The sequence below is a fragment of the Somniosus microcephalus genome, chromosome 34, assembly GCF_052327205.1.
Source record: "Somniosus microcephalus isolate GS21.2 chromosome 34, FLI_Smic_1.0, whole genome shotgun sequence".
Taxonomy (NCBI): Eukaryota; Metazoa; Chordata; class Chondrichthyes; order Squaliformes; family Somniosidae; genus Somniosus; species Somniosus microcephalus.
Window position 1 is genome coordinate 18,715,073 of NC_141020.1, and position 26,968 is coordinate 18,742,040.

At 48.7% G+C, this 26,968-nt stretch overlaps 1 protein-coding gene across 1 annotated transcript in view; it reads left to right on the top strand.

The window, feature by feature from the left end:
- Positions 1-11,070: 11,070 nt before the first annotated feature.
- Positions 11,071-26,968, top strand: part of LOC147096855 (tyrosine-protein kinase receptor UFO-like) — an 80,376-nt gene continuing 64,478 nt past the window's right edge. The window contains exon 1 of the mRNA XM_085973134.1: positions 11,071-11,692. Coding sequence (XP_085829260.1) covers positions 11,620-11,692 — 73 coding nt within the window. The 5' untranslated portion in view covers positions 11,071-11,619. The remainder of the gene's footprint in view (positions 11,693-26,968) is intronic.

Genomic DNA, 26,968 nt, shown 5'->3' on the forward strand with positions numbered 1-26,968 from the left:
TTGGAGCAGGAGCGAGCGAGAGAGAGAGAATGGTGGAAAAGAATCTGCCTTTATAGATAGAAAATGCTGGAAAAACTCAGCAGGCCTGGCAACATCCGTGGAGAGAAAATAGAGTCAAGGTTTCGGGTGAAAACCCTTGTCTTGACAAAGGGTTTCGACCTGAAACGTTGACTCTATTTCTCTCTCCACGGATGTTGCCGGGCCTGCTGAGTTTTTCCAGCATTTTCTGTTGTTATTTTGGATTTCCAGCATCTGCAGTATTTTGCTATCGTGCCTTTATAGATAGTCTGCCTGTCTTTTCCCACCAATCTTAAAAATCCATTTGCTTCTGAGCACTTTGGTGCTTAATCAGTGATGGGTCATCGTCGGACCCATGTGTATTGGGTTAATGGCCCTAAGTCTGGGACATATCTTTCGGTCTTTGCTGGGTGAGCTAGTGGATTCATTGTTCTGCTTCTCTTCTGAGATGGAGGTGAGAAATGCTTTGCATATTAGAGTGGTTTTTCTAATCAAGTTCAATAGCCCACTTCCTTTTTCCAGGGCTGTCGGGCGGACCCATACATACTGGATGAGTTCTTTTGTCACAGCCAACTGCCATGTGTTCTCTGGAGTTTTAACAAAACCAGTCTTTCACGTATCTGCACAGGGCGATCCCATAACAGGGAAAATACACTCCGAAAAATCCCATGAAGTCCACAAAAAAAATATTCTTGACTGAATCCATTCTTCAGAGACTTTGCGATCTCTTCAGAAGGCAAATGGCATGTTGGCCTTCATAGCGAGAGGATTCGAGTACAGGAGCAAGGATGTCTTGCTGCAGTTGTACAGGGCCTTGGTGAGACCACACCTTGAGTATTGTGTGCAGTTTTGGTTGCCTTATCTGAGGAAGGATGTTCTTGCCATGGAGGGAGTGCAGCGAAGATTCACCAGACTGATACCTGGGATGGCAGGAATGACGTATGAGGAGAGATTGGGTCGATTGGGCTTATACTCACTGGAGTTTAGAAGAATGAGAGGGGATCTCATTGAAACTTATAAAATTCTAACAGGACTAGACAGACTGGATGCAGGAAGGATGTTCCTGAAGGCGGGGGAGTCCAGAACCAGGGGTCACAGTCTAAGGATAAGGGGTAAGCCATTTAGGACAGAGATGAGGAGGAATTTCTTCACCCAGAGAGTGGTGAACCTGTGGAATTCTCTACCACAGAAGGCAGTTGAGGCCAATTCATTAAATATATTCAAGAAAGAGTTAGATATATTTCTTAAGGCTAAAGGGATCAAGGGATATGGGGCTATATTTCCTAAGGAGGCTGAAGGGATGTAACCTGTCACCCCTGATCCTCTCTAACTTTTACCGCTGCACAATAGAGAGCATCCTGACGAACTGTATCACAGTATGGTATGGCAGCTGTGGCTACTATGACCGGAAAGCCCTGCAGCGGGTAGTCAAAACTGCCCAACGCATTACCGGCACCCGGCTACCGACCATAGAGCACATATACCAGAAACGCTGTTTACGGAGGTCACGGACCATCATCAAAGACCCTACCCACCCCAGCCACAGTCTGTTCGCCCTCCTGCCATCTGGGAGACGCTACAGATGCATTCGCACCCGAACGACCAGATTTAGGAACAGCTTCTTCCCAAGGGCTGTCATCCTACTGAACTCCACAAATAAACTCTAAAGCCTGCACATCTGCCAATGCACTTTATTATGGTTATGTTTATGTTAATGTATTACAAGCCAAATGAATGTTGAATGTTTAAATGTCTTAATCTAAATGTACACTCTCGGGAGCCGCAAGCCTACATTTCGTTGTACTGCACTTGTGCACTAACAATGACAATAAAGTTGATTATTATTATTATTATGAGAAAGCAGGGGCAGGGTACTGAATTTAGATGATCAGCCATGATCTCATTAAATGGCGGAGCAGGCTCGAGGGGCCGAATGGCCTACTCCTGCTCCAACCTTCTATGTTTCTATGTTGGGTCAGGGATCTGTGTGGCCTCCCCAATAGCTCAGAAGTAAAGCCACCAGGTCGGTGTCACATAGACCAGGAAGATACTGGGTTCTGATACCTGAGCTGGATAATCTCAGTCTTATGGCCGCTGCAATTGGGTGCAGTGTTCCAGGATCGGGAAGGAATAATTGACCAGAGTTCCTGCTTCTCATGACCCCTAAGGTGGATATTGGTCGAGGACAGGATTGAGTTCAGCTGAGACCTACCCCCCCCAGTTGGATAGCCTGTCAACACTCAATGTCAAGACTCATGTGTAAATGGTATTGGAGAATAGCTGCTAGCTGTAGAACAAGTAAAGGAGTCAATGCCTTCAGAAGATGAAAGGCTGGAGATAACTGGTGGGGGAAAAAAAGGACTCGCAGCTCGTTAGTTGGTCATTTCTGTGTTCTGACCAGCCACCCTGGTCGATTTGGTGAGACTTCTGTCTTTATTGCAGTTGCTTTTAACCGAACCTTTGGTTGGCTATGCTGCCTAACTTTACAAAAAATAGAGATGCACTAGAGTGGTCCAGGGTGACCCACTTTCCAGATGTTCTTCCCTCCTGTTGGGGGCAATAAGTACCGTGCCCTGCAATCGGCCCAATTTCCGATTTGGCAAAAGGTGCCAACCTTACAGTGCCTGAGTTCCTCACACGGTGGGATATCAGCCTCAGCCGCTCCGTCTTGGGGAATCATTGAGTGTCAGCCAGTAAGAGAGAGAGAGAGAAAGAGAGAGAGAGTGAGAGACTTGCTGGGATAGCCATTGTAACTTGTACCATGGTGGCAGCTGGTCACCGAGCAATAATACCTTGCATTTATATAGCGCCTTTAACGTGGCAAAACCTCCCAAGACACTTCACAGGAGCGTCAACAGACTCCGAGCCAAAAAGAGGTGACATCAGGATAGGTGACCAAAAGCTTGGTCAAAAAGGTAGGATTGAATGAGCGTCTCAAAGGAGGGGAGAGAGAGGCGGAGAGGCTTAGGGAGGGACTTCCAAAGCTGCTTCTTCTTTGACATGAATCTTGTCATGCAGGTGGAATTGACTTATGAAATAATACTGGGCGGCCTGCGGGTGGCGCTGTCCAGGGAGAGTATAAATACTCGGGCACGGGCCCAGCTTGCTCAGGACATTCTTTAACAGGAACTAGTGAAGGACACAACTAGATCTCCATGTTGTAAAACAGTTGATTAAAGCCTTGTTTAACGCTTAGACCAAGTGCCTAGTAGTTTTCTTACGTCATTCTTCTCCTTCTTAGGCAGTCCCTCGGAACCGAGGATGACTTGCTGCCACAGTAAAAATGAGTTCTCAGGTGACTGATGAGTCCAATGTGGGACCGACAGTCTCTGTCACAGGTGGGGCAGATGGTGGTTGAAGGGGGCGGGTGGGTGGGGTGCTTGGGTTGACGTGCGCTCCTTGCGCTTGGCTTCCGCTTGCTCCCGGCGAAGAGACTCGAGGTGTTCGGCGCCTTCCCGGATGCTTCTCCTCCACTTTGTGCGGTCTTGGGCCAGGGATTCCCAGGTGTCGGTGGGTTCCAAAGCTTAGGGCCTCGATGGCTGAAGGCACGGCCTCTAATGGTGGGACAAAGGAAGCGGGGGATGCACAAGAGGCCAGAATTAGAGGAACACAGACTTCGCGGTGGGTTGTAGGGGCTGGAGGAGGTTACAGAGATAGGGAGGAGCCAGGCCGTGGAGGGAGTTGAACACGAGGATGAAGAATTTTGAAATCGAGGCGTTGCCGGACTGGGAGCCAGTGGAGGTCAGCGAGCACAGGGGGTGATGGGTGAACGGGACTTGTTGTGGGAAATCTAGGAGTGGTCTGCTCTTCTCTTCGACGGGATCTCCCTTTGGCTCTTCAACCTTGTTCATCTTCATTACTTTCAGTTTCCCTTCTCGTGTTTGCCTATCACCATCTCGTCTCGTTTTGAATACCTCTTAATGTCTCTCCACTTCTTTTGTCCCCTCCCAGCCCTGCCTTTCGATCTATTTCATTTCCTTTCCAGTTTGAAAAAGGGTTTTGACCCGAAACGTCGACTCTAATTTCTCTCCACGGATGTTGCCTGGCCTGCTGAGTTTTTCCAGCATTTTCTGCTGTTATTTCGGATTTCCAGCATCCGCAGTATTTTGCTATCGTCTCCTGGTCACTTTCTTGGCTGGTGATGGTGGAGAGATCGCAGACGGAAAGAGGAGAAAATGACACTTAACAATAAACAGGGAGTGTCAGCAGGAGATCTAACCACGGCGTCGGGGGCGGGGGGAGGGGCAACTCAGGAAGCGTCCCGGAGAGTACCGGCGCATCTGGAAACGTAACCCAGCATAGCCTCAACGCCTTTAGGAGAGTAAGAGAGGTAGAACATTTGGCAAAGGAAAAAACAAACTAAATAAATAAAAAAACAAAAGGTTGTTTTAAAAGCTGCAAATGAGTTCGATCCCAGACGGAGTTAATGCTTAATTGAGAACTGCTGGTGTTAGCAGGGTCGGTGGGGGGTTGGAATTAATGATGTGAGGAGGTGGCCTGCTTTGAAGTTAAGGCTGCTTTGTTTGTGAAGCTTTTTTGGGCATCAGTTGTCAATAGGAAGGGAGCTTTTCATTCATGTTGCTGAATGTAAACAGGCTATAAATTCAGCTTGGAATAGCCCAGCCCAGCCCAGCCCACTACAGCCTGTTCAACGGTAATTGTGATGTTCAAAGAAGGAATGTCACCACTGTTGCTTGTTAAACCATTGGTAGCCCGGTGAGTATGATGGGGAAGGGCCACAGTTTGTCATTGTTAGTGCACAAGTGCAGTACAACGAAATGTAGGCTTGCGGCTCCCGAGAGTGTCCATTTAGATTAAGACATTTAAACATTCAACATACATTTGGCTTGTAATACATTAACATAAACATAACCATAATAAAGTGCATTGGCAGATGTGCAGGCTTTAGAGTTTATTTGTGGAGTTCAGTAGGATGACAGCCCTGGGAAAGAAGCTGTTCCTAAATCTGGTCGTTCGGGTGCGAATGCATCTGTAGCGTCTCCCAGATGGCAGGAGGGCGAACAGACTGTGGCTGGGGTGGGTAGGGTCTTTGATGATGGTCCGTGACCTCCGTAAACAGCGTTTCTGGCATATGTGCTCTCTGGTCGGTAGCCGGGTGCCGGTAATGCGTTGGGCACCGAGGGTCTGGAACCAGTATATAAAAAAAACCTCGGGCCGCAGGTATCAAATTGTTGAAATCTAAATGTACATAACATTTGAAATGTAACTGGCATGAAACGAAAGAGAGTGCCATGTAATATATTCAACCTGGACTGTAGGATGTAAAATAGGACCTGTGGATTGTACTGTAATGTAATTGAACAAATTTTTATGAATAAAGTATATTTTTGAAACAAAACAAAAATGAGTAGCCCGGTGAGGTACTAAGCCATACCGAGCTAGATGTAATATTTCCAAATTTGCAGACGACACAAAGCTGGGTGGGCGTGTGTGCTGTGAGTAGGATGTCGAGAAACTCCAGGATGATTTGGACAGGTTGGGTGATTGGGCAGAAACATGGCAGATGTAATATAACGTGGATAAATGCGAGGTTATCCACTTTGGTGGCAAAAACAGGAAGGCAGATTATTATCTAAATGACAATAGATTGGGAGAAGGGGAAGTGCAACGAGACCTGGGTGTCCTTGTGCATCAGTCACTGAAGGTAAGCATGCAGGTGCAGCAGGCGGTTAAGAAGGCAAATGGTATGTTGGCCTTTGTAGCGAGAGGGTTCGAGTACAGGAGCAAGGATGTCTTGCTGCAGTTGTACAGGGCCTTGGTGAGACCACACCTTGAGTATTGTGTGCAATTTTGGTCGCCTTATCTGAGGAAGGATGTTCTTGCCATGGAAGGAGTTCAGTGAAGATTCACCAGGCTGATACCTGGGATGGCAGGAATGACGTATGAGGAGAGATTGGGTCGATTGGGCTTGTATTGCTGGAGTTTAGAAGAATGAGAGGGGATCTCATTGAAACTTATAAAATTCTGACAGGACTGGACAGACTAGATGCAGGAAGGATGTTCCCGATGGCCGGGGAGTCCAGAACCAGGGGACACAGTCTAAGGATAAGGGTTAGGCCATTTAGGACAGAAGTGAGGAGGAATTTCTTCACCCAGAGAGTGGTGAACCTGTGGAATTCTCTACCACAGAAGGTTCATCTACCTTTCTATATATATAACGCGGTTGATCTGTCTGTCTGTCTGTCTGTCTGTCTGTATGTCCTCTATACACTCAAAAGTTACACTCAAAAGTTAAAGAGCGTACCTACACATATGTTATATCAAAAGAAAGCTTATGATTATGGAAGTGTCATAGGCGTATTTACTTTTTGGTCAGACAAAAATTGTTCGGACAGTATACAAAAAACGTTCAAAAAACGGACAACTCCGCTCATTAGCGTTGAGTGACGTGATGGTTGACCAATCATACAGGGGATAGGGTTGAGCGACATGATGGTTCACCAATCATAAAGGGGATAGCGTTGAGTGACGTGATGGTTGACCAATCGGTGCATCACGGGGGGGGGGTTCATTGTGTGTGTGGGCGGGCCTAATCCTTCTGACCTGAGGTGAGTGGTGGCCATTTTGATTCCTAACTATTGATTTATTTTTCCCACTTTGTGTGTGTGGTAATGGGGATTAAATGATATGAAATATAGATTTCCAGCAAAAAAAAAGTTGGTTTTAAAAGAAAAAAAAATCAATTTGCAAAGGGGACTCGGGCTTTCCCCCCCTCGGCGGTGGATGAGCTGCCTGCAGGTCTCAGGCCTCGAAGCCTCGGCCTCTCCTCACCAGCCACGCCCGAGCTAGGCACCGTCCGTCCCGATTCCAAACCAGCGGCCCGCGGTCGCCGCCATCTTGGTAAAGGCTTCCACGGTGGGGCCGAGCGTAGCCATTGCCGCCATCTTGGTAAAGGCTGGCGGGGCGGGAGACAGCGAGCGTGTGAACATCGGCGGCGGCCCGGAGCGGGACCTGAGCTAAGGTGAGTCGGGCTGGGCCTCATGCGCTAGGCCGCGCACAGGCTGGCCCTGAGGTGCTGATCCGCACACGGGGGCTTCGGGTCACCGCGTCCGGGCCCTGAGGAAAGGGAGAGAGAGAGGGGGAGGGAGGGAGAGAGAGAGGGGGAGGGAGGGAGAGAGAGGAAATCAGGGAGACACGGGGGAGGGAGAGGAGTGACAGGGGAGGGAGAGGAGGGGGGGAGGGAGAGGAGAGGGGGGAGGGAGAGCAGAGGGGGAGGGAGAGGAGAGGGGGGAGGGAGAGGGGGGAGGGAGAGGAGGGGGGGAGAGAATGGGGGAGGGAGAGGAGAGGGGGAGGGAGAGGAGAGGGGGGAGGAGGGAGGGGAGAGGAGGGGGGAGGGAGAGGCGAGGGGGGAGGAGGGAGAGGAGAGTGGGAAGGGGAGGAGGGAGAGGAGGAGGGAGAGGAGGGAGGGAGGGGAGGGGGAGGGACAGGAGAGGAGGGAGAGGAGAGGGGGAGGGAGGGGGGAGGGAGGGAGAGGAGGGAGGGAGAGGAGAGGAGAGGGGGAGGGGGAGAGGGAGGGAGAGAGAGTAAAGCAGGGACAGGGGGAGGGAGAGAGAGCAGGGAGAGAGGGGGAGCAAGGGAGAGGAGAGGGGGAGGGAGGGAGAGGAGAGGGGGGAGGGAGGGGGAGGAGAGGGGGGAGAAGAGAGAGGGAGGGAGGGTGAGGAGAGGGGGAGAGAGGGAGGGTGAGGAGAGGGGGAGGGAGGGAGGGAGAGGAGAGGGGGAGGGAGGGAGAGGTGAGGGGGCCGGAGGGAGAGGAGAGGGGAGGGAGGGAGAGAGAGTAAAGCAGGGAGAGACAGGCGGAGGGAGACAGAGGGTGAGGGAGGGAAAGAGTGAGGGGGTGGGAGAGGGAGGGAGAGCTCGCCTTCTTCCTTCCTTTTTTCTTTCGCAGGGGTCCATCGGGCCAGACCTGAGGCGCTCCTTCCCCCCCTCTCTCTCCAGGCTAATCCCGAACTAAATCCAGCAGTCTCTCTCTCTCTCTCTTCCCCCCCGTCTCTCTCTTCTCCCCCCAGTCTCCCTCTCTCTCTCTCTCTTCCCCCGTCTCTCTCTTCCCCCCGTCTCTCTCTTCCCCCGTCTCTCTCTTCTCCCCCCAGTCTCTCTCTCTCTCTTCCCCCCCCAGTCTCTCTCTCTCTCTTCCCCCCCCCAGTCTCTCTCTCTCTCCTTCCCACACAGACAGACAGACAAACTCTTTTATATATATAAAAATTATTTCTACTTTTTTCATAACAACATGCCCTCAAAAAACCCTCGGCACCGCCGGGCACTCCAGCTCGTTAAATATATTCAAGAAGGAGTTAGATATATTTCTTAAGGCTAAAGGGATCAAGGGATATGGGGAGAAGGCAGGGACAGGGTACTGAGTTTGGATGATCAGCCATGATCTCATTGAATGGCAGAGCAGGCTCGAGGGGCCGAATGGCCTACTCCTGCTCCTATCTATGTTTCTATGAGCCCGGCGAGATACTGAGCCATACCGAGCCCGGCGAGGTACTGAGCCATACCGAGCCCAGCCTCAATCCCTGGCCTGTCCTGACTCACCTAACCTCAATCACGGCTGCAAGAGGAGACAACAGTCGGCCTTAGCTCTAGGGCTAAGAGAGGATAAATTGAGCCAGTGGTTTCTGCTCCTAATTGCTTTCTAATTGTCCCTACATTACCTTCCAAAGTATCTAGTTACTTGTAATGTGCTTTGGGACATCCTGAGGTCATGAAAAGTGGCTATATAAATGCAGCTCCAGCCCACCAAACTCATCTTCCTCTCCCCTCCCCTTTCAGCATTCCGAAGGGACCGCTCCCTCCGCATTACCCTGGTCCACTCTTCAATCACCCCCAACACCCCCTCCCCTTCCCACGGCACCTTCCTGTGCAAGCGCAGGAGATGCAACACCTGCCCTTTTACCTCCTCCCTTTCCACTGTCCAGGGCCCCAAGCACTCCTTCCAGGTGAAACAGCGATTTACTTGTACTTCTTGCAATTTAGTATACTGTATTCGCTGCTCACGATGCGGTCTCCTCTACATTGGGGAGACCAAATGCAGATTGGGTGACCGCTTTGCGGAACACCTCCGTTCAGTCCGTAAGGGTGACCCCGAGCTTCCGGTCGCCTGTCACTTTAATTCACCGCTTCACTCCCACTCTGATCTCTCTGTCCTCGGCCTCTTACACTGTTCCAATGAAGCTCAATGTAAGTTCAAGGAACAGCACCTCATCTTTCGATTAGGCACTTTACAGCCTTCCGGACTCAACATAGAATTCAACAATTTCAGATCATAACCTCGGCCCACATTTTTTCCAGACAGCAGCTGTTGATGATTCTGCGATTTCCATTTATGCCTCTTCTAGACCCATCTTTTGTTTCTTTACTTGTCCCATTACCATCTCCTTTTGCCTCGCACCATCGTCCCTTTTGTCATTTAATCTCTCCCACCTTCCACCCTATCACAGACCTTCCCTTTTGTTCTTTCCTCCCCTCCCCCCTTTCCCTGCCCCGACACTTGCTTAAAACCTGTTACATCTCTAACTTTTTCCAGTTCTGACGAAGGGTCATCGACCTGAAACGTTAACTCTGTTTCTCTCTCCACAGATGCTGCCTGACCCGCTGAGTGTTTCCAGCAGCTTATGTTTTTATATTATATATAAGGCAAATTCTTTCTTTCTTAATGATTCCTGTGGTAAGGACAGGACTGGGCGAAGCCCTCTACAGTCACATAGCTTCTCACTCACTGATCAGACTTATTTACATTACATTACAACAGTGACTACGCTTCAAAAGTACTTCATTGATGGTGAAGCGTTTTGGGGTGTCCTGAGGTTGTGAAAGGCGCTATAGAAATGCAAGTCTTTCTTTACGTGAGGAATGGGCTCTCGGCTCAGATGATTTCCGTGGGTCTGTCTCCTACCGGTTTCTATAACAGTGAGCAGACATCGCCATCCATGCCTGTCCTATGTTGTGATCCCCGGCACTGAACACTTTTTACAGGCAACTTGGCAAGAGTTTCAATATCCGAGACTGGATGGAAGCACCATCGACTGAAAGGGTTGATCTGGGCTCGTACACTTGGGGGTCTGTATTGGGCTGTTGCAGACCACGGGTAAATGAGACTATGAAAGAAAGAACTTGCCTTTATGTAGCGCCTTTCACAACCTCAGGACATCCCAAAGAGCTTTACAGCCAATGAAATACTTTTGAAGTGTAGTCACGGTTGTAATTTCAGAAACGCCACAGCCAATTTACGCACAGCAAGCTCCCATAAACAGCAATGCGAGAATGACCTGATAATCTGTTTTTTAGTGATGTTGGTTGAGGGATAAATATTGGCCCAGGACACCGGGGAGAACTCCCCCTGTTCTTCGAAATAGTGCCGTGCGATCTTTTACATCCACCTGAGAGAGCAGACAGAGCCTCGGTTTAACGTCTCATCCGAAAGACGGCACCTCCGACAGTGCCGCACTCCCTCAGCACCGCACTGGGAGTGTCAGCCTAGCTTTCGTGCAGCACGGTGGCATAGTGGTTAGCACTGTTGCCTCACAGCGCCAGGGACCCGGGTTCGAATCCGGCCTCGGGTGACTGTCTGTGTGGAGTTTGCACATTCTCCCCGTGTTTGCGTGGGTTTCCTCCGGGTGCTCCGGTTTCCTCCCACAGTCCAAAGATGTGTGGGTTAGGTTGATTGGCTATGATTAAAAAAATTGACCCTTAGTGTTAGGGGGATTAAATATGTGGGGTTATGGGGATAGGGTGGGATATGTGTTGGTGTAGGGGTTACGGGGATCGGGTGGGATATGTGTCGGTGCAGGCTCGATGGGCCGAAATGGCCTCTATCTGCACTGTGGGGTTTCTGTGATTCTGTGTGTGAAATCTCTGGAGTGGGACTCGAACCCACGACTCCAACACACTATAAAATAAAATATATTCAATAAGACTTTTAACGAGCAGATCAATCAATTTTAATTAAGAAAAATAAAGGCGGGTGTGTGTGAGAGGAGTTAAAAGCAGACTCCTCTTGTTGTGGAAGACTGAGGACTCTCCTGTTGCCAGAGAGAGAGATGAGAACGGCACAGGGGGGCGGGAGGTTGAATTAGCCTCCTTGGAATCGACAATAAAAGCTAATGGATCGAGTGAGGGGAGCAAGAAGCAGTCTGAAACCATACAGGGAAGCTCCAGGCGCCAGGAGACACTCACCTTATAAATCAAAACAAAAAGAGAAGAAACTGAAGTGGAATTTTTCCAGATTTGCTTGAGTCAGTTTTTCTGCCTTTGGTCTAGCGCCGGTTGGACTTTTACAGATGCTGATCTGTTACTTTTAAAAGTTTCAACCCAACTTTTTTTTAACTTCCCCCCCCCCCCCCCCCACCCCCACCGCTTCAGTGAAATTGATTTCTCAGTTTGTGGACTTTACGTTTAAACCGAAACATCTCTGCCCGCGAGTCACTCACAAAAGTTTTGGAAGAAGTTTGAAAAGTTTTTTTGCGAACTTGTTGTTCTTTCTCGCTCCCTCTGTGTCGAGGCGCTGGGACCGATGTGTGGGATTCGCTGAGAGGGAGACACTTTTTAAAAAAAATCAAAGAAGCTTTAGAAATCCTTTAGAAAATGAGAAGATTGTGGCTGGCATCGTTTTGCTTGTGGATTGAGACCATGTCCCAGACCTCAGGAGTCCCAGAAGGTGAGAGTTCAATAACTTTTCTCTCTCTCTCTGCAGATTTTTGTTTTGTTTAAGTTAGTTGGAGAGTTTAAAACAGGAGCAGTCTGAAACATTACAGCCCGAAGATTGGATGTGGAGTAAAGTTAACTGTTTGTGTTACCCCTTTAAGGAAATGCTTCAGTATTTATCATTTCGCTGTTCAGTTACCGTGGGAAATTGCACCGCACACCAGTTTCAATCATTCTGATCATTCCACATTTTCTGTAACAATCCCGGGGGAAGGGAGAGAGTTCGTTGTGTGGCCCCACAAGATCAGCGGTTCCTGCTTCCTGGCGGAGAGGGACTCTCTATTTAGATTCTGATTTGGGATGCCCTGGGATTGAGAGGATGTGTGTGTGTGTGAGTGAGTGAGGTTTATCATTTTTGGGGAGGGGGGGTTAGATCTCATTTTATTCTCAAAAATATATGTAGCACCTTTTTTTTGTGGAAGTATAAACTGGAAACATGCCGGGCTAAAGCAGGAGAGATTAGGATGGACGACCAGACAGGTGGGCTTTAAGGAGGAGAGGCGGAGGGGGTGGGTTTAGGGAGAGACTTCCAGAGAGAGGGAGACTTGGGCAGGGTGCCAATGGGCTGGGGTACAGTTCCCCTGGGAAGGGTGTCAGTTGATTGGGGTACAGTTCCCCTGGGAAGGGTGTCAATTGATTGGGGTACAGTTCCCCTGGGAAGGGTGTCAATTGATTGGGGTACAGTTCCCTTGGGAAGGGTGTCAATTGATTGGGATACAGTTCCATTAGGAAGGGTGTCAATTGATTGGGGTACAGTTCCCCTGGGAAGGGTGTCAATTGATTGGGATACAGTTCCATTAGGAAGGGTGTCAGTTGATTGGGGTACAGTTCCCCTGGGAAGGGTGTCAATTGATTGGGGTACAGTTCCCCTGGGAAGGGTGTCAGTTGATTGGGGTACAGTTCCCCTGGGAAGGGTGTCAATTGATTGGGGTACAGTTCCCTTGGCAAGGGTGTCAATTGATTGGGGTACAGTTCCCCTGGGAAGGCGACCAATTGATTGGGGTACAGTTCCACTGGGAAGGGTGTCAATTGATTGGGACCCCAATGGGCTGGGGTACAGTTCCCCTGGGAAGGCGACCAATAGATTGGGGTACACTTCCACTGGGCAGGCTGCCCTCTGCCATTTCACCCAAGTGATCATTCTTCACGTGCAGGCTTAGATAGTGCCGGCATCCTATTCGACCACAGGAGGCAGCGCAGCTGAGCCTGATTGTGTCCTCACATCTGCAGTTTCCAGCGGAGGTGGCTGGACGATGATGAGAAGTGGCAACCTCTAATGAGCAATTATAGAGCCCTTTTCATGACCTCAGGTCATCCTAAAGCGCTTTACAGCCAATGAAGTACTTTTTGAAGTGCAGTCACTGTTGTAATGTAGGAAATTAACCAATTTGCGCACAGCAAGCTCCCACAAACAGCAATATGATAATGACCAGGTAATCTGTTTTTTAGCAATGTTGATTGAGGGATAAATATTGCCCAGGACACCAGGGAGAACTCCCCCTGCTCTTCGTTGAAATAGTGGCCATGGGATCTTTTGCATCCACCTGAGAGAGCAGACGGGGCCTCAGTTTAACATCTCATCTGAAAGACGGCACCTCTGACAGTGCAGCACTCCCTCAGTACTGGCACTGGGAGTGTCAGCCTAGCTTTTTGTGCTCAAAGTCTCATGGAGTGGGACTTGAACCCACAACCTTCTGACTCAGAAGCGAGAGTGCTGCCCACTGAGCCACGGCTAACACTTTCGACCCCGTGCCCGCTCCCGCTCCGCAGCCTCAGGTGGCGCGACCAATGATCCCAGCCCCTCACCTCAGCTCCAGCTGTGAGGAGCGAACTCGGCACAGGCTGTGGACCGAGCCTAGGATGTCGCTGGTCCTGTATAACTCCGCTGTATACTGGGCAGTGCAGTTAGTAATCGAGCCGTCAGTGGAACCCCTTCAACTTGCATTTTATTCTTTGTTATTCCTGGCTGTGTACGCCCTGGTTCTAACAGAACGTAGGGGTTAACACAGTACAGAGTGATCAATGTTTTAATAACACTAAGAAATAACTGATAAGAACATGAGAAGCAGGAGCAGGAGTAGGCCATTTGGCCCCTCGAGCCTGCTCCGCCATTCAATAAGATCATGGCTGATCTGATCTTGGCCTCAACTCCACTTCCCTGCCCGCTCCCCATAACCCTTGACTCCCTTATCGTTCAAAAATCTGTCTATCTCCACCTTAAATATATTCAATGACCCAGCCTCCACAGCTCTCTGAGGAAGAGAATTCCAAAGGTTCACGACCCTCTGAGAGAAGAAATTCCTCCTCGTCTCCGTCTTAAATGGCCGACCCCTTATCCTGAGACTGTGCCCCCTAGTTCTAGATTCCCCCACAAGGGGAAACATCCTCTCTGCATCTACCCTGTCGAGCCCCCTCCGAATCTTATATGTTTCAATAAGATCACCTCTCATTCTTCTAAACTCCAATGAGTATAGGCCCAACCTGCTCAACCTTTCGTCATAAGACAACCCCTTCATCTCAGGAATCAACCTAGTGAACCTTCTCTGATGGCCTCTGAGCTCTCTCCACCCTGGAACTTGCAGAACGGAACTTGTTTTCGCTGTAGCATCGCAGATCGAGAAGGGGCAATAATCCAGGTCCTTCACACTAAGAGGTGAATGGACAAAGTTTGTAAGCAGGGCACTTAACTTGAATTTGAAAACAAGAACATTGCTGGAAACACACAGCAGGTCAGTCGGCACCTGTGAAAAGAACAGACAAGTTAGCCTTTCAGACATGGGACCCTGCTTCAGAACTCCGCTGTGTGTTCCCAGGACTAGCTGTTTTCCTATCTGATCTCCTGCAGCTGCGATCTTTTGCTGTTTAACTTGGTGTGTGAGAGTGGAACGCGACAACGAGGGGTTAAAGTGACTCGCAGGGCAGAAGCTACATAATAATGTCGCGTCAGGAGCTAGATTAATATCTGTTTATGAGCAGGTTTGAAAGTTCCGTCGGACGTAAATGTTCCATGGAACATTCTGGACCTTGTGCCACTGGGTCCATGGGAATGTAATCTGTGGAATGTGAAAGGTCAGGGTTGAATTCTGTTGACGGAATGTTAGACTGATGTTCCAGAGTCTTCATTCATGATTCAGAGTTGAAGACAAATTTTCAATTTTATCTTTCTAGATTCATGCAGCACAGAAGGAGGCCATTCGGCCCATGGTACCTGTGCTGGCCCTTTGACAGAGCGATCCAATTAGTCCCACTCCCCTGCTCTTTCCCCGTAGTCCTGCAAATTTTTCCTTTTCAAATATTTAACCAATTTCTCTTTTGAAAGTTATTATTGAATCTGCTTCCACCGCCCTTTCAGGCAACGCATTCCAGATCACAACAACTCGCTGCGTAAAAAAAAAAAATTCTCCTCATCTCCCCTCTGGTTCTTTTGCCAATTATCTTAAATCTGTGTCCTCTGGTTTCTGACCCTCCCCCTGCCTGGGGGAAACAGCCTCTCCTCAATTACTCGATCAAAAACCCCTCGTAATTTTGAACACATCTTCTTGGAACTGCTCGCTGAGGAGGTTTAGTGTGTGGCGAGGGTTACTGTCCATGTAAATTGGGACACGGAGTCTGTGCTTGCGTTCAAATCTCAGTGCGTCTGATATTGTTTCCCTCCAATGAGTGTCCGTATATGTACAGGAAACTCTCAATTTGCCGGCCCCTAAATAACCGGAAATCTCTGTTAACCAGCAAAATTCGGGAGTAGGTTCAGGTAAATTTTACTTCATCTTAGTGGCCGTTCCTCGATCTGTGGCTGTGCAATCGGGGTTCCTGCACATGTTGCTAAGCAACAGGGATGCTTGGTCTGTGGCCGGGGTTCCTGCACATGTTGCTAAGCAACAGGGAAGCCTGGATTTGTTGCTGTGTACGGAGCTCTCGTACCTTTTAACTATACCTCTCCGTAATCCAGACTTTTTGATAAACTGGCACCACGCCGGTTCCGTTGGTGCCGGATAAAAAAGAGTTTCCTGTACCACGCAGTTGGCCTTCGAAACTCCCATTGCCGAAACGATTGCGACAGGCTGCTCGCTGTCAGGCTGAGTATGGAAGTTTTGTTTTTGTCACTAACAGAGGTTTCTGTTCCTCTTCACAGCAACCCTTGGGGGGGTCATTGTACCTTTTAAGACCTCCATCAAGCCCATGGTGCTTGGGTTTGCCAATCCTGCAGGGGCAAAATATTAAATGTGGGGCATTCCCAAGATAAATTTTGAAGACACATTCGATAAATCGTTAGCCCATTCGTCACCGAAGAATGAAAGTTGGAGCAAGGATATTGAGAGATAAGGCAGCAACATATAGCTGCACTTAACTCCCTGGTACATCATTTGAACAATCTTCAGCAAACCTCTTAAGTGTCAGCTGTGGCTCAGTGGGCAGCACCCTCACCTCTGAGTCAGAAAGTTGTGGGTTCAAGTCCCACTCCAGAGACTTGTAACACATAAAGCTAGGCTGACACTCCCAGTGCAGTGCTGAGGGAGTGCTGCACTGTCGGAGGTGCCGTCTTTCGGATGAGACGTTAAACCGAGGCCCCGTCTGCTCTCTCAGGGATGTAAAAGATCCCACGGCACTATTTCGAAGAAGAGCAGGGGAGTTCTCCCCGGTGTCCTGGGGCCAATATTTATCCCTCACCCAACATCACTAAAACAGATTATCTGGTCATTATCACATTGCTGTTTGTGGGAGCTTGCTGTGTGCAAATTGGCTGCCGCGTTTCCCACATTACAACAGTGACTATGCTTCAAAAAGTACTTCATTGGCTGTAAAGCGCTTTGAGATGTCCGGTGGTCGTGAAAGGTGCTATAGAAATGCAAATCTTTCTTTTTTCAGTTTTGGGAGTGGTGGGGGGAGATAAAGAGGAGACTCCAGCCGCAAAACTGAATCACATTTAACTTTGAGAATGGCATACTTGTTAATTACCGGGCGGGATGGCAGACACCATGATTTGGAAATAGATACTGGTGCAAACGAAAGAAAGAACTTGCATTTCTATAGCACCTTTCACGACCTCAGGACGTCCCAAAGCGCTTTGCAGCCAAGGTGTGATAATGACCAGGTAATCAGTGAAGTGTGGTCACTGTTGTGATGTAGGAGCCACAGCAGCCAACATGCGCACAGCAAGCTCCCACAAACAGCACTGTGACAATGACCAGATCATCTGTTTTAGTGACGCTGGTTAGCCAATCTCTGGTTGTGTTGGCGCGGTTGGGTCAGACGCCAAGGAGCCGTGCCCTATTAGAGACATGCATTCAACGCTGGCAGGATGGGCAACACTGAGGTGGCACAGGTTTGCTGTGAACCTGTGTGAGTGGTGGCTGAACCTTTGCCGTGCCAGTTTGAGAAGATGTTTTGTTTTTTGGGACACTCAGCCTGTCAGGAGATAGAGTGATGGCGGTTGTCCCGGCCTGTTTTTGCTGGTCGTCTGATTCACTTGGTCATTGGAAGGATGTTCCCGATGGCGGGGGAGTCCAGAACCAGGGGTCACAGTCTAAAGATAAGGGGTAAGCCATTTAGGACAGAGATGAGGAGGAATTTCTTCACCCAGAGAGTGGTGAACCTGTGGAATTCTCTACCACAGAAGGCAGTTGAGGCCAACTTATTAAATATATTCAAGAAGGAGTTAAATATATTTCTTAAGGCTAAAGGGATCAAGGGATATGGGGAGAAGGCAGGGACAGGGTACTGAGTTTGGATGATCAGCCAGGATCTCATTAAATGGCAGAACAGGCTCGAGGGGCCGAATGGCCTACTCCTGCTCCTATCTTCTATGTTTCCAGTCTCTGTCTCAGCCGTTCATTTCTACCGCACTTCATTGCGTAGCTCAGAAGTGTCGCAAAGTCCTCACTCCCGATGGCCTAATGTGGGAAAGGCTTCACCCGCTGTGGCAAAATAATATACTAGTAGTCACGGGCTGGTCAGCGGGTTCAAAACGTTTGTGGACGAGGAACTCTCTGTAAATATCGACCGATACTCGAGGACTGCCTGTCTGAACTTCTGACAGACAGAGTCAGGCAGTGTTATCATTGCAGACACTGTTTATTAGTGTACAACAACTTGTATTTATACAGCGCCTTTAACATAGTGAAAGGTCGCAAGAAAGAATTGCATTTCTATAGCGCCTTTCACGACCACCGGACATCTCCATGCGCTTTACAGCCAATGAAGTACTTTGTGAAGTGTAGTCACTGTTGTAATGTAGGAAACGCGGCAGCCAATTTGCGCACAGCAAGCTCCCGCAAACAGCAATGTGACAATGACCAGATCATCTGTTTTTAGTAATGTTGATTGAGGAATAAACATTGGCCCAGGACACCGGGGAGAACTCCCCTGCTCTTCTTCGAAATAGTGCCGTGGGATCTTTTACGTCCACCTGAGAGAGCAGACGGGGCCTCGGTTAACGTCTCATCTGAAAGACGGCACCTCCGACAGTGCAGCACTCCCTCAGCACTGCACCAGGAGTGTAAAACAAAAGCCCCAAGTCACTTTGGAGTTGTGAGGGAATTAAAAGCTGAACCAAAGTTGACCCAAATCCTGGTCAAAGAGTGGGTTTTTCCCTCCTTAAACCCCTCCCCATCCCTCTCCTCCTTTATGAGCTTCTTTAAAACCCACCTCTCTGATCAAGCTATCTCCTTCCTTGGCTCCGTGTCCAGTTATAATCTTTGCCCTCGGGAGTTTTCGCCATGTTAAAAGCACCTCGTGAATGCAAGTTGTTTTGTCATTAAGGAGGGGGGTTAGGTGGGGGGGGGGTGGGTTTCGGGCGAGATTTCCAGAGACTGGGCCATAGGCACGGGCAGTTTATGTGCGTCCACTCATTGATATTACTGGGCGCCACTGGGCAAGAGGTTTCTGGTACAAAGGGGCCCACCGTGGAAGTGGTTTTTGTGGGTTTATGAGGTCCGCCAGCCTTGACCAGGTGGGATTGTTTCATTTCTCCCATTTAACAATCACACCACCCAACTTCCTGCTACAGTTAACTAAGGATTTGTAACGTAATCGAAGCTTTAAATAAGTTATTTGAAAGAATCAAAGACTTGCATCCCTAAAACAGATTATCTGGTCATTATCACACTGCCATTTGTGGGAGCTTGCTGTGCGCAAATTAGTTACCACGTTTCCTACATTACAACAGTGACTACACTTCATTGACTGTAACGCGCTTTGAACATAAGAACATAAGAAATAGGAGCAGGAGTCGGCCATTCGGCCCTTCGAGCCTGCTCCGCCATTCAGTGAGATCATGGCTGATCTTCTGCCTCAACTCCATTCACCGGCCCTATCGCCATATCCCTTGATGCCCTTACTAGTCAGAAATCTACCGACTTCTGCTTTGAATATACCCAATGACTGAGCCTCCACAGCCCCCTGGGGTAGAGAATTCCAAAGATTCACCACCCTCTGTGTGAAGAAATTTCTTCTCATCTCAGTCCTGAATGGCCTACCCTTTATCCTGAGGCTGTGGCCCCTGGTTCTAGACTCCCCAGCCAAGGGAAACATTCTCCCAGCATCCATCCTATCAAGCCCTGTAATAATTTTGTATGCTTCAATGAGATCCCCTCTCATTCTTCTGAATTCAAGAGAATACAGGCCTAGTTTACTCAATCTCTTGGGACGTCCTGAGGTCGTGAACGGTGTTCTAGAAATGCATTCTTACTTTTCTCTTCTACTAGCTTTTTTTTCACAATTTTTCTAATTTCTAAGTTCCCTCCCCCCTTTCTCTTTCCTTATCCAGCCTTGCAGCCCTGGAGGTGTGAACTCCCAACCCTCACTGAGTGGTTCCAGAAGTCAGCCATCCATTAGAAAAATGTAGGAAACGCAGCAGCCAATTTGCGCACAGCAAGCTCCCACAAACAGCAATGAGATAACGACCAGATAATCTGTTTTAGTGATGTTGATTTAGGGATAAATATTGGCCCAGGACACCGGGGAGAACTCCCCTGCTCTTCTTCGATCTAGTGCCATGGGATCTTTTAAGATCACCTGAGGGCAGACGGGGCCTCGGTTTAACATCTCATCCGAAAGACGGCACCTCCGACAGTGCAGCACTCCCTCAGTACTGAACTGGAAAGTCAGCCTATATTTTTGTGCTCAAGTCTCTGGAGTGGGACTTGAACCCACAACCTTCTAAGTCAAAGACAAGGATCTGACCAACTGAGCCATGGCTGACACTTAAAGTATTAGGCATTCCACACCCGTCAATCTCCTTTAGGTTTAGTATCTCTATCTGAAAGACATCACTGCTGTTCTGGAGTACAAAATACTCAGTGTAGTACTGTGTAGTACTGAAGTGGGACAAAATACTCAGTGTAGTACTGAAGTGGGCATAGTGGTTAGCACTGTTGCCTCACAGCGCCAGGGACCCGGGTTCAAATCCAACTTCGGGCGACTGTCTGTGTGCAGTTTGCACATTCTCCCTGTGTCTGCGTGTGTTTCCTCCGGGTGCTCCGGTTTCCTCCCACAGTCCAAAGATGTGCGGGTTAGGTTGATTTGGCTATGATAAATTGACCCTTAGTGTTAGGGGATTAAATACGTGGGGTTACGGGGATAGGGTGGGATATGTGTCGGTGCAGGCTCGATGGGCCGAAATGGCCTCTATCTGCACTGTGGGGATTCTGTGAATTCTGTGAAAAACCTTCTGACTCAGAGGCAAGAGTGCTACCCACTGAGCCACTGCTGATTTCATGAGTGGTGAAATTGGCCTTGGCCTTGAATGATCCACACTTTCTCCATCCATAGCAAATTTGCACATAGCAAGATCCAACAAACATCAATGTGATAATGACCAGATAATCTGTTTCAGTGATGTTGGATTGAGGGATAATTACATCCACCTGAGTAGCAGACAGGGCCTCGGTTTAACATCTGATCCGAAAGACGGCACCTCCGACAGTGCAGCACTCCCTCAGTGCTAGCACTGGGAACGTCAGCCTGGATTATGTGCTCAAGTCTCATGGAGTGGGAACTTGAACCCACAACCTTCTGACTCAGATGAGAGTGCTACCCACTGAAGCAAACTGACACTGCTGGTGTGACTTTAATCTACATATAGATTAGGCTAACCAAATTAGTAACAATACTGTGGAGGAGGAATTCCTGGAGTGTATACGAGATGGTTTCCTGGACCAATATGTCGAGGAACCATCTGGAGATCAGGCCATCTTAGACTGGGTATTATGTAATGAGAAAGGATTAATTAGCAATTTTGTTGTGCGAGGCCCCTTGGGGCGGAGCGATCATAATATGATAGAATTCTTCATTAAGATGGAGAGTGAAGTATTTGACTTGGAGACTAGGGTCCTGAATTTAAATAAAGGAAACTATGATGGTATGAGGCGTGAGTTGGCTAGGATGGATTGGGGAACATTACTTAAAGGGTTGACGGTGGATAGGCAATGGCAAACATTTAAAGATCGCATGGATGAACTACAGAATTTGTTCATCCCTGATTGGCATAAAAATAAAACAAAAAAGGTGACTCAACCGTGGCTAACAAGGGAAATTAGTGATAGCATAAGATCCAAGGAGAGGACATATAAATTGGCCAGAAAAAGCAGCAAACCTGAGGATTGGGAGCAGTTTAGGATTCAGCAAAGGAGGAAAAAGGGATTAATCAAGAGGGGAAAATAGAGTATGAGAGTAACCTTGCAGGGAACATAAAAACTGACTGTAAAAGCTTCTATAGATATGTGAAGAGAAAAAGATTGGTGAAGTCAAGCGTAGGTTCCTTGCAGTCAGAATCAGGGGAATTTATAATGGGGAACAAAGAAATGGCAGGCCAATTAAATACATACTTTGGTTCTGTCTTCACAAAGGAGGACACAAATAACCTCCCAGAGATGTCGGGGAACATAGGGTCTAGTGAGAGGGAGGAACTGAATGAAATCAGTATTTGTAGGGAAATGGTGTTATGGAAATTGACGGGATTGAAGGCCGATAAATCCCTAGGGCCTGATAATCTACATCCTAGGGTACTTAAGGAAGTGGCCCTAGAAATAGTAGATGCATTGCTGGTCATCTTCCAAAATTCTATGGACTCTGGAACAGTTCCCATGGATTGGAGGATAGCTAATGTAACCCCACTATTCAAAAAAGGTGGTAGAGAGAAAACGGGGAATTATAGACCGGTAAGCCTGACATCGGTAGTGGGGAAAATGCTAGAGTCCATTATAAAAGATGTAATAGCAGAGCACTTGGAAAACAGTGACAGGATTGGACAAAGTCAACATGGATTTACAAAAGGTAAATCGTGCTTGACTAATCTACTGGAATTTTTTGAGGATGTAACTGGTAGAATAGATAAGGGAGAACCAGTGGATGTGGTGTATTTGGACCTTCAGAAGGCTTTCGATAAGGTCCCGCATAAGAGATTAGCGTGCAAAGTTAAAGCACATGGGATTGAGGGTAAGGTACTGACTTGGATGGAGAACTGGTTGGCAGACAGGAAGCAAAGAGTTGGAATAAACGGGCCTTTTTCCGAGTGGCAGGCAGTGACTAGTGGGGTACCGCAGGGATCGGTGCTAGGACCCCAGTTATTCACAATATATATTAATGATCTAGACAAGGGAACTAGATGTAATATATCCAAGTTTGCAGACGACCCAAAGATGGGTGGGTGTGTGTGCTGTGAGGAGGATGCAGAGAAACTCCAGTATGATTTGGACAGGTTGGGTGATTGGGCAGGTGCATTGCAGATGCAGTATAATGTGGATAAATGCGAGGTTATCCACTTTGGTGGCAAAAACAGGAAGGCAGATTATTACTGAACGGCAATAGATTGGGAAAAGGGGAAGTGCAACGAGACCTGGGTGTCCTTGTGCACCAGTCACTGAAGATAAGCATGCAGGTGCAGCAGGCGGTTAAGAAGGCAAATGTTATGTTGGCCTTCATAGCGAGAGGATTCGAGTACAGGAGCAAGGATGTCTTGCTGCAGTTGTACAGGGCCTTGGTGAGACCACACCTTGAGTATTGTGTGCAGTTTTGGTCGCCTTATCTGAGGAAGGATGTTCTTGCCATGGAGGGAGTGCAGCGAAGATTCACCAGGCTGATACCTGGGATGGCAGGAATGACACATGAGGGGAGATTGGGTCGATTGGGCTTGTATTCGCTAGAGTTTATAAGAATGAGAGGGGATCTCATTGAATCTTATAAAATTATAACAGGACTAGACAGAGTAGATGCAGAAAGGATGCTCCTGATGGTCGGGGAGTCCAGAAACCGGGGTCACAAGCCTAAGGATAAGGGGTAAGCCATTTAGGACAGAGATGAGGAGGAATTTCTTCACCCAGAGAGTGGTGAACCTGTGGAATTCTCTACCACAGAAGGCAGTTGAGGCCAATTCATTAAATATATTTAAGAAGGAGTTAGATATATTTCTTAAGGCTAAAGGGATCAAGGGATATGGGGAGAAGGCAGGGACAGGGTACTGAGTTTGGATGATCAGCCATTAAATGGCGGAACAGGCTCGAGGGGCCGAATGGCCTACATGAAGAATGGGCGGAGATACATGTAGACAACAGCAGGTCAATCTCCAACAAGACAACTTCACCGTAGGTGCTCGACAAACCAGTTGTCTAACTGATACGTTGTCAGTTGCTGTTTATTAAGGGGACGTCTCTAAATTACATACTGAAACTGACCAGAAACAAGACAGGTTGCCACTAGAATCATTGGCCAAAAATGCGGCTTCGCGATTTCAGCTCCCGCCAGTGTGATTCAGGAGATCAAGTCTTCGCTGGACTCCTGGTTCTGCACGTTGAGCAGTCTGTAGGAAGTGGAGCAGTTCCCCTCAATCGCGCCTCCGGTTGGCTTTAGTTTCTCACCGGCACGATACGCCCAAGGGTTTTTTGGAGCTCTGCCTCGCAACTTAGGAAATCTCTCGGAAAACCCCTCCTCTGTTTTGCTCCTGGACATCCTCGAATACATCCACTTCCTCACCATCACGTTCCACAGGGTTCCCCTATGGGGGCGGGCGGGGGGATGGGGGCGAACTACTCACCCCCTGATTTTCTTGTATTGGCTACCCCCAATAGTCCCGGGAACAGGAATGCCTGCTCCAATTAGGATTGGCCATGGAGTCGCCAGGAATTGAAGATTGATCACCAGGATACTGCTTCAAGCAACACAGAATCACAGAATCACAGAAACCCCACAGTGCAGATAGAGGCCATTTCGGCCCATCGAGCCTGCACCGACACATATCCCACCCTATCCCTGTAACCCCACGCATTTAATCCCCCTAACACTAAGGGTCAATTTATCATAGCCAATCAACCTAACCTACACATCTTTGGACTGTGGGAGGAAACCGGAGCACCCGGAGAAAACCCACGCAAACACGGGGAGAATGTGCAAACTCCACACAGATAGTCGCCCGAGGCCGGATTCGAACCCGGGTCCCTGGCGCTGTGAGGCAACAGTGCTAACCACTATGCCACCTGGGGGAAAAAGGGAAACTAGATAAGAACATGTAGATAGAAGGCTATGCTGATAGGGTGAGACGTAGTACATTGGGAGGAGGCTCGCGTGGAGCTCAAACACTAGCATGGACCAAATGGCCTGTTTCGATGCTGTAAATTCCATGTAATTTTATGCGTTCCTGGGAGTCGCTGGCAAGGCCAGCATTTATTGCCCATCCCTAATTGCCCTTGAGAAGGTGGTGGTGAGCCGCCTTCTTGAACCGCTGCAGTCCGTGTGGTGAAGATTGTATACAACTGAGTGGCTCGTTAGGCCATTTTAGAGGGGGGTTAAGAGTGAACCAGATTGCTGTGGGTCTGGAGTCACATATAGGCCAGACCGGGTAAGGACATTATGCAAACCAGATGGGTTTTTACAACAGCCCGATAGTTACACGGTCATCATTACTGATACTACACTAGTTTTTGGATTCCAGATTTATTTAATATAACTGAATTTAAATTCCCCAGCTGCCGTGGTGGGCTTTGAACTCACGTCTCTGGATTATTAGGCCAGTGAGCTAACCACAATGCTACCGTTGATGTAGTTATAGGGATATTGGAGATGGGGGGAAAATCATAATCAACTTTATTGTCATTGTTAGTGCACAAGTGCAGTACAACGAAATGTAGGCTTGTGGCTCCCGAGAGTGTACATTTAGATTAAGACATTTAAACATTCAACATTCATTTGGCTTGTAATACATTAACATAAACATAACCATAATAAAGTGCATTGGCAGATGTGCAGGCTTTAGAGTTTATTTGTGGAGTTCAGTAGGATGACAGCCCTGGGAAAGAAGCTGTTCCTAAATCTGGTCGTACGGGTGCGAATGCATCTGTAGCGTCTCCCAGATGGCAGGAGGGCGAACAGACTGTGGCTGGGGTGGGTAGGGTCTTTGATGATCGACCGTGACCTCCGTAAACAGCGTTTCTGGTATATGTGCTCTATGGTCGGTAGCCAGGTGCCGGTAATGCGTTGGGCAGTTTTGACTACCCGCTGCAGGGCTTTCCGGTCATAGTAGCTACAGCTGCCATACCATACTGTGATACAGTTCGTCAGGATGCTCTCTATTGTGCAGCGGTAAAAGTTAGAGAGGATCAGGGGTGACAGGTTACATCCCTTCAGCCTCCTTAGGAAAGGCTCTGTTACGGGGGCGGGGCGGTTGGAGGCGGGAGGTCATGTGATGAATCCTCCAGGAGTATGTCCAATCAGAGCGGGTAACCCGAGCTCCAATGCCTGCTCCTGTAGGAATTGACGAATTCCTAACCAATAACTGAGGTCGACTCAGGAGATCAATCAAACAGATCTTTAATGTAAGACTAAACGAGTTCAAATAGTTTGTTGAGATCGATACAGGAGAACCACGAAAACAGGTCTTAACAAGATGGAGATTCCACGAGGACTGCTTGGGCAGTCACGTGGTTTGCGACGTGATGTCATCGCGTTTACCCGCGTTTTCTCGTGCTCTTAAAGGGGCCACGCCCCGTGCATACAAAACACTATATACAAAACAAAGTAATGTCTAACACCATGGTACAGGCTTAGGCTGGTGTTAGAACATCGTTAAAGGGAATTATATACAGTTGCCCGGAGTCATTCAGTGGCTCCGCCACACTCCAGCCTTGAATGAAGTAAAGGATCTCCCCTAAATGCTCAGACATTACGCTCCTCACCGCACCATTGCCAGTTACCATTCCCTGACCAGCCGTCCTCGTACCAGATTTTCACATCCAAGTCAGGCAGCTAGTTTGATGTTGTCTGAGGAAATTCTGAGCTCAGTTGGCATCCGAGTGACGACTGACGCCTCCGACTACTAACGAGCCTCTGTATCTGGGTTTGGCGAAATGTGTTTGCTGTTCCTTCCTGGCATCTGTCAGGTTGCTGGGGGGGCGGGGGGGGGGGGGTTATGTTTCTTTCTGCAGCTCCTTGGGAAATTCAGACACCACGGGACCCGGATGATGTCGTTGTGTCATCTTCCACGGCAGCGTATCACAGCTTGCCTCTGCGTTCGGGCTGGTGGTTGAGCCAGAGCCTTGAATTAAATGAGCCACGCATGGCTTTCGTCCTGGGACTCATCAAGACACACAGTTGCAATTCAAAACAGATTGAAGCTGTGACGTTAGATGTGTTCAAACCCAGGCTAAAATTGGAATTTTAACTAAGCCTTCGCCCCAGCAAACAATTTAATTGCATCTATTTATTCGAATGTGCGATAGGAATCGAGGCGAAGGATTAGTGGCAATTTGGGGTTACTGTCTTGTTTACGTTATGGATCTCCTTCAGGACCAAGTGGTTCTGTAATGCCCGAGGCTTCTGGTGTCATGGGGTCTGCCCCTCCCTCTAGTTCTCCCCTCCCACATTGTTTACATCTATATGTCTCATTTAAAATTATTTAAATCCCTCCGTGGCCTTGCTCCTCCCTATCTCTGTAACCTCCCCCAGCCCAACAACCATCTCCCCCAGCCCAACAACCATCTCCCCCAGCCCAACAACCTCCTCCCCCAGCCCAACAACCTCCTCCCCCAGCCCAACAACCTCCTCCCCCAGCCCAACAACCTCCTCCCCCAGCCCAACAACCTCCTCCCCCAGCCCAACAACCATCTCCCCCAGCCCAACAACCATCTCCCCCAGCCCAACAACCTCCTCCCCCAGCCCAACAACCTCCTCCCCCAGCCCAACAACCATCTCCCCCAGCCCAACAACCTCCTCCCCCAGCCCAACAACCTCCTCCCCCAGCCCA